At 38.7% G+C, this 12,346-nt stretch overlaps 1 protein-coding gene across 1 annotated transcript in view; it reads left to right on the forward strand.

The window, feature by feature from the left end:
• The window catches only part of DNAH11 (dynein axonemal heavy chain 11), a 98,666-nt gene that overhangs the window by 37,803 nt on the left and 48,517 nt on the right, over positions 1 to 12,346 (forward strand). The window contains 1 exon segment of the mRNA XM_063148425.1: positions 7,482 to 7,625. Coding sequence (XP_063004495.1) covers positions 7,482 to 7,625 — 144 coding nt within the window.

The raw sequence follows: 12,346 nt of genomic DNA on the forward strand, positions 1-12,346 counted from the left end.
TTTTTTTTTTTTTTTTTAATTTAAGCATTATGTTCCTCAATAATTCTTTTATTTTTAGATAATAAAGATTTCTCTGATCTTAGCAACTGTCAGTGAGTTTCTTCTTTCATTGGTGTTGACTGCTCCTGGTAAGTATCTTTCTTGTTTGATTCCCAGCAAGTGAAATAAATGTCAACTAACAGAATAACATGACACTTTATTGACAGGGAATTAAGGGGTTTGTGTCATCAATGTACCCTGGGTGCATGAGTCATGTGCAGCCGATGGGAAGACCGAAAAACAAAGAGCAGAATGCAAAAAATAATAGGACGAGGCAGGGCAAAGGTTTTAAAGTGATGAGAAAAGGGTACTCAGAACCCTTTGAGATAACAGAGAAGCTATGTCAGTGTTATGGGTGGGGAGAAAAGAGGAGACAGGAAGAAATAGAAAAACCAAACCAGAATGGTAGGAGAGGTGTAAAGCAAAGGGTCTGAGGAGGAGCAAAAGGAAAGTCAAGGGAGAATGACCAAGTTAGCAAAGGGAGCGGCAGCGGGACAATTGCAGAGATGTATTAGGGCATCAAAAGAATGAGAGGGGCTGGGTGGAAAAGACCACCCTGAAGAAGATGGAATCTTAAGAGTCTGCCATTCCCTCTACATCAAAGATTTATAGGAGGTGGTGTCCTCTCCTTCTCCCTAGTGCTGGTGTGTTAATGTTTCATTTTGCTTGCTCCATTTTAGATACTTCAGGAAAGTCCTTTGTTCTCAGCACAGAACTCTTCTTAGCTAGTGCTCACCTGTGACTGGATTGTGCTGTTCCTTATCTTTGATCAGCTGTGTGAGGTCTGCTACTGAGTGATTATTTTGGCATAATTGACATTTAGCTCCTGTCTTTTTCACACTTTCAAAAAAATTGAGCAATAGTAGTTGATAAAGGATTTTTTTGTGTAATGCTGTATAACAATATTACAGATTAATTTTATTTAGGGTAGCTTGAAATTAAGCTAATGGATTTTTTTCTCTTAAAAGTTCAATACAAATATGGCATCATGTTTATATTGCTTAATAAAAATTGGACAATTTCTGAGTTTAAATGGTGATGGAAAACCATAAAAAACTCCCAGTGATTATGGGAACTGAGAAGGAAGTTTTGGGAAGTTTAGTTTGGGTTTATCTTTTCCTCTAGCTCTTTGTTTTCAAAAAACAATTGCCCTTCTGGAAGACACAGTTTATCCAGGGAAAGTGGTTTAGGTTGAGGTCAGCAGGGAGATGGTGAGCAGCACAGTCAGTATGTTCTATGAAGGGTGCTGCTGTGAACATCCTTTTAACCCTGGGTGAAAGTGTCTGAACAGAAGGAACAGTGATACCCCTAATCGTGGTGCCTGCTGGAAGCAGGCATTGCAAGACCCTTTTCACCTGGAAGGACATGGGCCAAATGTGTGGGTCAAGGACAAGAAACAGTGAGTTTAGAGATGTTTGAAGGGAAATGGAAAGTATCAGAAATTTAATCAATTCTGATTGATTCTTGGAGGAGAGGCGAGGAAAAGAGCCCTCTCCCGTTTCAGTACTGAAATTGCTGAGCTTCATTTTAAAGAAGCACAAGAAAAGAACAGGGTGTAGCAGTTCTGAAATCCATGTACTGAGCTTCATGAGCTTACAAAGGAGCTTTTATAACTCATTTGATATATGATCTACAGTATTTTAAAATAATCTGTGTCCAAATTCAGCATGACAGGCACCCTCCCTTTCTTACTTTCATCTGGTGTCACATATCACTCAGTGCAGAATAAAAGGATCAGGATTCTTTAATTCACCTCTTTGAAAATAACAACCGTGTACATCTCTATGATCTTTGAGTATTTTATTGTTGCTGTGGTTTATGCTGCTTTTCTGCTGCTTAGCACCCACTGTTAAGCATACCAAGGATAGATTCATTATGCTCTTACTTCATCATACTCTAAGGTATTTTACAACATTCAGTGTAGCAAAGAGGCCACCTGGAGTAAAATTTGATTTTTCTCTCCTTGCCTCTAAAACTCCGCCCTGTCCACCCACTCACGCTTCCCGGTTACCTTTTCCTTCTAGCAAACGTTGACTTGGCTTTTTTTCCTCAGTTTTGGTAATTGCCTGCAACATGTGTTAATTTTCAGTGATATTGGTCTTTTTTGTTCTTCACTTGGCATGTTTCAGCTAGCTCAACCTAACTGCAAAGAGTTAAGATTTATATATTTGATAGCAATGACTATTTTACATCCTGAGAAAAGGTAGAGGGAGGAGGCAGGCAAAATTCCTGTATAAACTGTTTGTAACTTGCCTTGAAGGGTTTTTTATGTTTAAAGTCAATCAGCCAAGGCCTGGAGTAGAGAGATTGTAGAAGAATGAGCCTACTTCACCCTCATATTTTCTTTCAAAATGTACATAGGTTTAATGCTCAGTTGTCTTTAGCACTAATGAATGGTTTTGATTTGTACCAGCCTAATCTTCATTTTTGGCTTCAAGCTACTTTATGTTTTCTAGTGAACTGCTGTTAAATCAGATTTTGTTACTGTATCAACTCTTTCTTGTTTGCTTTTTTTTTTTTTTTCCTCCTGTAAAGAAGGCTAAATTAACAATAATAATTTCCTTTGCCTACAACCCTGAATGGGCATATATTGAAAAGTACAATGTAGTATTATAAAAAAAAATCCTGGAGATAAATGAATGGCAGAATAAATAATTTATGCTAATGAAATTACTGCAATTAGTAGTTCCACAATGACCCTTTTAAAAGCCACAGCTGTTAATGTCAGGAAGTGCTGTCACCGCTGACCTTATCATAAGAGAAAGTGACAAATTGAAAATGCAGGGAAGACCAATCCTCAAAGAGGTCTGTTCGGGAACGATTAGTGTTTTCTGAAAACCAGTGTGAATTACAACCAGCTGCTCTCTGGCTCGGCGTGGCTCCCATGCTGTGCCATTTTGTTAAGCTCCATAACAATAGTTATTTTGCCCCATTGAGACGAGTTGTCTCGGGCCACTTCCAGCTCCACCGGAGCCCACTCCGTCCCTCACTGATTTACAAATGAAACTGTTGTTAGAGGGCCTTTCAGGGCTGCTGAGTAGAGACCTCTCATAAGGATCATGTGTGAGGAGGTTGTCTTTCACTGGGAAGAGCGGTACTGCAGGGTGCGTGTGTGTCGCAAACAATGAAAAAAGGAGAAAAGGGCTGAAATGCGTTTCAGTTGGAAGCTAAATGCTGCTCAAATCTGCATAAAATGTCTATTCCTGCTGACTAGCCTTGCTTTTACAAACGATTTTCTAAAAGATGAATTTGTACTACATTGCTTCCACTAATGATGTTCTGGTTTTTTCCTATTTGTAGAGCAATTTGCCTCTGCTTTCCCTAAATGCAAATCATTCTTTATTTAGTTCTTGCTTTAATTTTTGTTTTTCTGATCACAGGTGAAATAAGTATTCTTCTAAACTAGCTCTGAAAAGGCACAAGGAAATAATGAGTTTTCTTACTGAGAAAAATGGCAAGCCTTTCTGCATCAACCTGATTGCAATATTAATGATGTAGGCTTAAAACATTTGACTGCATCAACAGCCACTCATGAGCAATTTTCCCAAAGTTCCCTAAGCATTATTGACAATGCTTTGGTAAATTATGTGTGACTTTCCTAAGAGTTGGTGTAGCTCATTTAATTCATATTAATTGATTTTTAGGCTTCCCTTGATTAATTGGACTGGGTTCGTCTTGTAGAGAATGCAATAAATAATCATTAAAATGAGGGAGATGTGACTCCACAAATGATAAAGCTTAAGTGTGCTAGAAGTCATAGAGGACAAAATGAAAGTTAGTTACAGTGATGGAGTTAAATGGGTTTTCTTAGTATTACCCTTTTAATTTTGCATACAGTACTCTTGTTTAGACATGTATGTGAATTTATGCTATTAGTATATGTGGATAGGGTCCTTCGAAACAAACAGAAATTAATTCTGGAGATTTCCTATTTGTTTATCCTGGGAAAGTATACTGTAATTCAAAGGACTGGAGTGATATCTTGTATTTGCTTGTCCAGTTTTCAACAAATTTAGAAAATGAACCTTTGAACTTTGATCTTGAACCCCTCTTCTTGCTGTCAGAGGTGAATGAAGACAGGCATTTTATCTCTTCATTTTCCTCAGAAACACATGACTCAGTGGCCATCTGGAGCTGTTTTAAATGTGCCTGGCCTGTTTTGATTTTTACATAGTATGTGAGGAGATATTTCCAGCCTCCAGCTGCCTTTTGGTCTCTGTGGTGAGAGAGAAACCCCATGTGGTGCTGTGTGGGACCCACCACGGGGCCACATCAGAGCTCTGGGCCCCCTTCTGCAGTGTGCTGAGGTTTGCTGGCAGCTGGAGTTATGGTTGGTGGTTTGACGCCTGGCTGGCACAAAGGGAAGAGCCTCCACTGCCACAGCTGGGAGTGAATCTGAACTCCATGAGAAATAGCTACTTTTCTGCTTGGTACCCCTTGAAGCTGATAGAAGGTAATTTTAGCACAGAAATGCTGCTGATTTTCTGACATTTCATGGCGTCTAGAGGCTCAGCTTTAGAGGGAGAACTCCACAGTGGTCTAAATCCTGCCCTCATTAGAGTTTGTTAGTCTATCTTTCAGAAGCACAGATAAGCAGGGGTGGTACAACTTTGGAAATATAAATTGTGGTGTCCAGTTCTGTTAAAACTGAAGCTGATGGCAAAAATACACTGCACTCCAAACAGGAATTTGATGATATAGGAAGTGTGTGAGGACCAGTGTGATTAGAGCAACCACTCTACTGTATTCCTTTAACCTACAGAGGATTTCTCTTCGACAGGAGTTCCAGAGGTGAAGTAGAAAATCCATAGAATATTAACTCTGCATGTAGCAGTATAGTGAACTGGTTTAATCTCTGTTCCTAGTTTTTAGGAGTGTTTATTAAAAAAATAATAAAGTATGTTGAAGCACTGAGCTTCTGTGGTGATGATGAATGCCAGTGCAAAATTAATTAATTTATATGCAAAACAGCTGGGGAAGGCTCATTTTGCTTTAATGTTTTTTACATGCTGACAGTATTCTATTTAAGGTAGATTGAAGGAGAGTTTTGTGAATGACAGCATTATATTTAAGGTAGATTGAAGGAGAGTTTTGTTAATGAGCCATCCTTAGAAACAACTTCTATAGATATACTTAATTTTGGAAGCATTTCTTTGTTCCTGTGTTTCCATTTGTTCTTTTTCCTTGGGTATGTACAGCCACTCATCCAGAACTCCACAGTTTATGGGGATTTTATGGCTTCTGCCCACACCAGTGTGAATGTCCTGAGTGCCAAGTACAATAGGCAGTACAACTACACCACTCCAAATAGTTTTCTGGAGTAAATCATGCTTTATAATGTCCTCCTGGACAAAATACAAAACAAGAGGCTGTCATGACACATGGAACACTTGGTAAAGGCATGCAGAAGCTTTCTTCAGAAAGAGGGAAGCCAGCAGCTTTCCAGGTAAACTATGAAAGTCACATCATTTTCTTTCATTCTTTATAAATAATCTTTGTTTAATTGCAAATCATCATCACCTTTTCATTAGACTGATTGGTTGTGGAGTGGCATTTTTGTGTTTCATTGACACTACCTGATTTTTGAAGCTGGAGTTTATATATTTCCCCCTTTTTTTTTTTTTTTTTTTTTTTTTTTTTTTTAGTAGAAACTCTTTGAGCTCTTTAGCTGCCTTTGGAGACAGGAGACAATCTATTTAAGCAAGGACAAAGTTTAGAGGTAGGGGGAATGTAGTGGGGCTACTGCAAAATGGTGGGAGGGAAGCAACTGCCTAAGTGCCTCAGTAAAAGCTAAATCCAAGAGAAAGAGAAGAAGCAGCTCCATACTTGTGAATTTTGAGGAATAATGAAAGCAGGAGGAAGCCTTTGTGTGAAGCCTTTCCATGAGGTGCTGTCACCTGCTTGTGAGGCTAGTGCCACTTCACCCCAGTCAGTGCTTCTGCTTAGAGTTCACTGGGGGTTGACCAACCCACAAAGACAGAAAGGAGGGGAAACTGCTTAGAAACCTTCACCCCATCCCACCCACACACATGTTCCCTAATCTCCCTTGCAAATTCTGAAGACAAACCATAATCCAGCTATTTCTTTATTAAAAACTAAAATTCTGTGTGTTTTTAGACAAAAAGAAATGCTCAGCTGCAGGCTTTGCATAATATTGCATCTTGATGCTGCTACATGAGGTTAATAATGGGAGCTGGCAGGTTTATTCCCGCTTTGTCAGCTGAAGGCCTTCCAAAAAATGGTCAACAGAAAAGAGTGGCTGAGTTTTTAAAGTCTGTTTTTAATAAAGTAGCCCCTGGTAGTAAATTATTAACATGCTCTTTTTTCTCTGATTTCTAATTTGATGAGGCCCAAATGGTAATTGGACAATTTCATGTGCTGCATGCTGTTCTGGCTGACAGACCCACAACTCCAGGCTCTATCTCTAGCCAGGCACTTGAACATTGAGCCATTTTTACCCTGCACTCTGGAGCTTTACAGAAGAATATCAAATGAAGCATTGTTTAGTATTTTCCTTAAAGAAAAAGACATAAAGTCAGCTCAAACAAATTGAACAATAAATAAGTGGAGAGATTTGGGATCTCTACAGTTGTCTGGTAAAATTCAGTATTACATATATTCTGTCAAATCAAATGGTCAAATTTTGAAAAGGTAAATTTGGTTCGTTTTGTAGGATTTCAGGAGCCCACCAAATTAGGAGAGTCCTCAACAGCTTCTGTGTGATTAAAGTTTAAACCCTCTAACATTTGTCTTTCACTTTGTTTTATCACCCCTATCCAGATCAGATTACCAAGACTCCTCTGGTTAAAATATATCTTGATTAGCTTCCAGACAAAATGATTGGTAGGCTAGCAGAAAAACAAAAAAAAAAAAACCCAAACCATGCCAAACTCACAGTTATTTGAAAAAGTTTCTTTATATGTGAGGAGGTATTGTTGCTGGATATTTTTACACGAGCTTCTCAACTGGCAGGCAATGAATTGCTATTTCAGCACAATAACAGGTAGTTTTTGTTCAGCAGTCTCTGAGTGTGCCTCATCCTTTCAGCAAGGCTCTGCTGGAGTTATGTGCTCAGAGTGAATACCAAGCACTTTTCAGGGCATCCCTCTGCCCTTGCATTGGTGCCTTTGCCTCGGGCAGCAGCTGCGCCTCTTTTGCACCGCTGCAGCCCCTGACTGCAGCCCCAGCCTCAGCAGCAGGACAGACATCTGAGCATCTCAGGTGAGCCCTGGGGTCTGTGGTCGGTGGGCTTAGGCTGCCATTATTAAATCATTTATGTCCACAAAATTCTGTCAGGTACAAACGGGAAAAAACATTAAAAAATGAAAAGACAATGCTGCTTGTTAGTGACCCACAAAACATGAGTTTTGTTTTCAGTTCAGCTTTTGGATCTCAGAACTATGCCTAATGTTCTGAATAATGCATTAACTTTTGCCCTGTAGGTAGATCTAAAATCTAAACTTGCTACTCAAGAGGCAGAACTGCAACTGAAAAATCAAGGTACTGAAGCTTTGATTGCTAAGATAGGGTTTCAGACTGAGAAACTGAGCCAAGAAAAGGCCTTTGCAGATGAAGAGAGGCTAAAGGTCAGTCTAATTCTCCCATTTACTGATGTTGAGCTATATTTAACACAAAATAAACCTTTTTAGGTGAACAGTTTTGAACAATTTCCTTTCCAGGGAGCATAAGCCTAAAGAATTATTATACTTACATGTGTAACAGCATTTCACACCATGATTACCACTTGACCTTTCTTTACATTATGCCTTTTCCTAACCTTTTACCTGTTTTAATGAGATGAAAGAACAATAAATACTGAACTCATTCAAGCATTTAATGGATGTGGATCTTGAGAATCAGACCTATTTTTAATACAGTAAAGTCAAAGAGTCATATCTTAACACTTCAGGTTTCTAAAGGCTTTGGGGCTCTAGGTAAATTGAACAACTCAATTGATACAGTTCATTCCACCATTTTACAAGGTATAAACCTTGAATCTTAAGATTATAATAGCATTCCTGACAATATGTGTCTTCAGCATTGACTCTCCTTCTTTTTCTCTCAGTTCAGCCTATTAGCATGAGTTATCAACATCTGTGTTGGAAACTCAGAGGCTCACATGCTTTACTGTTCACCACAGAATGAACAGAAATGCATAATTCCATCAGGAGTCTAAAATTTCCATCTACATTTGCAAGCATGGCTTTTGAAATAAAGCACCAGGAGTATGGAGGGCTGTAAAGTGAAGTTCCTCTGCCTTTAGAGTTTGGAAGGCTCACTCAAATCTGGGATTTGGCTACAAAATCTCTTGTACATTGTGTCATTGACCACTAGTGCAGAAAGAAGTTCCTAATTGACTTGTAATAGTTGTTAATAGCCTGATTTTGAGATATGGAAGCTTCAAGTTTCCAAAGATTTTGTAGTTTCCAGATATTGATCAGCAGGGAAGACTGTCCTATCTAAACATTCAAAATGGCCTCTCATTTTCTTCTATTCTGTTTCTTAAATACTTACCACCAGATGATATTTAATGCCTTTCCAAAAACCTTGTGTCTAATCCTAATTTTACTGAGAGAAAAGTAATTTTTGATACTGAGATAAATGAAGACATGATCAGGACCTTTATATTTCTCTGGATTATGCTAACTTCAGCCTTTTGCTGATCCATATCTCGCGTAGGACTTAAAAATGGCCATGAAGTTTCAAGTCTAAATGGTGCAATTAATTAAACTTGTACAAATGGGATCCAACAGTTCAACATCCTACCAAACACTTTCCATGTGATGCTTTTTCTTTATTGGTTCCATATGCTTCTGATAAATTTGGATGTTCAAAATACACCCTTAACACAATTTTAATTACTTCATTAAGCAGCTAGGTGAAACACACAGAGTGATTATTGTGAGATAATCACATCTTTGGGCCACTTTATTTCAGGTATGAAGTTCAGCGCCTGACACTAATGATTACTGTACGCCACTGTTCATTGCTTTATTGCACTTCTGAAATGTTTTCATTAGAAATGAAAGTGTCATTTTGTGCTACATTAATCTAAAACTGTTTCATAAGGCTAACGATAGTTTCTAAACGCTAATCTTCTCTCATTTTTGTTACCAAAAAAAGCCCAGCAAATGAGAATACATCTTTAGCTAAGTAATTTGTGAAGACTCTTCCTAATTGATTAAAATATGTCACCCTTTAAAAAATTATTTTTGCTCTCCTGTTCTATAGATTTTAAATTGGAGCTTACAAGAGCTTTTTGAGTTTTACAACCTTAAGCAAATAAATACCTTGGAGGTATTGACTTGGAGTGAAGTATTACTTAAGAAAGAATAGGTGAAGAATGGAAATCACTTTAGATCCAACTTATTAGGAAATTGAGGTCAGTCTGCATTCCACATAACTGTGGCAGGGCTGCACACCTTATAGTAATAAACAAGGGTTGTACCATGAAAATTACACTGGCAAGGTTTTAAAATAGTGGGCAGTAACACCGCTGTCATTTTGGTGGCCATTATTGTGCTCTGAATGTTGTCAGCAGCTCGCACGGGAAGGTGCGCATGCCATTGCCTTTTAAAACAGGACCTGCCCCTTTAAAGACAGAAAATATGCCGATCGTGGTGTAGGTGTATGTGTGACAGTGACACTAGCTGAGGATTAGGAACAAATTATAAAAGCTGCATCACAGGAGATGAGAGACATAGTTAACTTGATTAGTAACTTGTCATTTATAATGTAATGCAAATTGATTTTAATATTTGTTATTCCCACAGACAGTAGCTGTGTGTGTCTTATCTAATAAATGTGGACATGGAAAATGTCCCCAACAATTGTAGAAACGGGTTTTGTAAGGGTATTAAATTCTTACAGAGGCTTGTTACTGCCAATGCAGAGTGCTTGATCCAAGTATTAACATCTTGAACACTGTAATATCTTCCTTCTCTGTAATTAAACTAGGTTTAAGCAAGACCTGACAGGAAACGAGTCTGTGAGATGAGCATGAGGCACAAGGATAAGGATGAACCAAGTATAACTGACTTCAGCCTCAGGCAATATATCTTTAAAAGTGTGTATGGTAATCTTCCAAATACACAATTGCTGATGATACAGAATGCCCCCCAGGTTTACTCTCCCACATAAATTTGCACCAATGAAATCATAATCTGCTTTTAAACAGGTAATTAAATTGTTGCAGAAAGTGGTGAAGGCACTCAGATTTCATGTAAGACTGATGTTAACTGATGTAAAGTCACTGATCTAAACCACTGTTAAGCCAAAATAAGTGTCTTGACAAAGCTGCTTTAACTGATGATTATTCGATTTCCAAAGCTGAAATTAAGTACAGTGTTTCCATATAGGATATTTCCATTTCTCCCATTCCCTCCCTTGTTGTGACCTATGGTTTCAGACTTGAGGAATAAAAAGAAGGCAAATTTGGCAAAAGATGGAGGCTGGTTTGACAAATTTTAAATGTCTTCCTGTACCTCAAAACTGGAGTGAATATTTTGCTATTTAGGGAAAGCTCCAGTGCAACACTGAACCAGTCATTGCCTTCTTGGTACTTCCTCTAATTATCTAAAAGAAAACCCTTTGAAGGGGAAGAAGGGGCAGTGAGGGAAAAAAGTTCATGGGTCTCAAAATCTTAGCGAAAAGCCTTCACTCTCTTGTTTAGCTCCAGATTTTGCTTTTGAACCTAGATCATGAAAGGCTTGCAGCTTCCTACTGCAATGGCATGGGCTGCTGAGTTCCCCCCTGTGTTCAGTCACTCCTCAGGAGTAACACATTGCCCTAATATCCCCCAGCTTTTTGGTACAGATACCTGCTCTTCTGCCCTGCATCACTAGGCAACACCCCATCCCTCAGGCATGGCAGTCACACCACTCACTTTGGAGTCATCTGCAAATTTGCTGAGGGTGAACTTGATCCCACTGTCTGTGTCACTGATTAAGATTTGAAACTCTCCTGTGTCGCCTCCCATGCAGCCCCAGCCTCACCAGCATGGCAGTACAAAAGGCAGAAAAGGCCTTGGCTCTGTGCAAGCCCTGCTCAGCAATAACTAAAACATCTCTACATTATCAACAACCCTGTGTTCAGCACAAATCCAAACCACATCTCCAAACCAGCCATTGTGAAGAAAATTAACTCTACCCTAGCCAAAACCAACGTCCTGTCACATTAAGGGAAAGGACCTAAGGATGGAAGGTGGAAAGCCACAAAATTCTTTATAGGAAAGGCAAATATCAAATTTCAGATCATATAATATCTGAGATTTTTATATCTAATTTCACATCAGATAATATCTGAGATTAAAGAAGAAAATAACAGTGAAAAAAGAGAGTCAGAGAAAAAGAAAATAAATCACATCTTCATTTTCTTGCAGGTTGAATTTAGGGGGAGAAGATTTGACCCTGCATCGCTCTTTTCTGTGTACCTTTGGTGACAAACTCAAGCCAGCCTGAGCACCACTGGGATTTATTGAATGCAGAACCAGGAGAAAACGAAAGGGAGAACATTTCATTATATTTATCCAATTTCCTCCTAATTTCCCAAGCAAGACATAAATCACAGATTGTATTTGTGACAGTGAATACTTCTGTATTTTGGGGAAAATATTTTTGCCTTGTACTGAACAACATTTCTAAATCAATTAGCTAGTGCAGAGTTCCAGTTTTACCTTTGAGGTGATGGTAGGATTTAGCTTCTGCTTCTCAAAAAAATTGCACATTATATACACTAGAACTTCTCATAGGTTGATGACTCTTGGCAAGATTTAATCAACTATGATAAGGAACATATTTCTCAGCATTGTCTGAAGGTCGCCAAGTAACATTACTTGAAGGATCCACATTTCAAACTAAATTATGTTCATACAGAATCCTTTTCAGCAGCTGGTCTCTGTTCCTGGGCCATCAATACAGTAAAAATCAGTGAGGTATGTATATATCAGCTCTTGAACTAGCCCTAGTGGGGGAATTTCAATAATGATTTTTTTTATTATTTTATTAGGCTCAGCTTAGTGTTTTGGGGAGCTTGTAACAACCACTAGAGACCAAGTGGGAAGGGTTCAGTACTTGGCAGTATGTTTGCATGTATTTCCTTTTATTAGGAAGTGGTAAAAAAGATGTAGCTGTCCAGGATTTTTCAGCTGTCATTACAATGCAACAGTTGGAAAATATTCTCCAGATGTACATGTTTCACTTGAAACATCCATCCTGGCTCTGGCTGTCTGGAGTATGAGACAGGGCTTATCACTTGTGATTCCCTGGAGCACCTGGCAGCAGGATTTCTCCATTCATTCTAGTATTAT

This window comes from Melospiza melodia, chromosome 1 (assembly GCF_035770615.1).
Source record: "Melospiza melodia melodia isolate bMelMel2 chromosome 1, bMelMel2.pri, whole genome shotgun sequence".
Lineage (NCBI taxonomy): Eukaryota > Metazoa > Chordata > Aves > Passeriformes > Passerellidae > Melospiza > Melospiza melodia.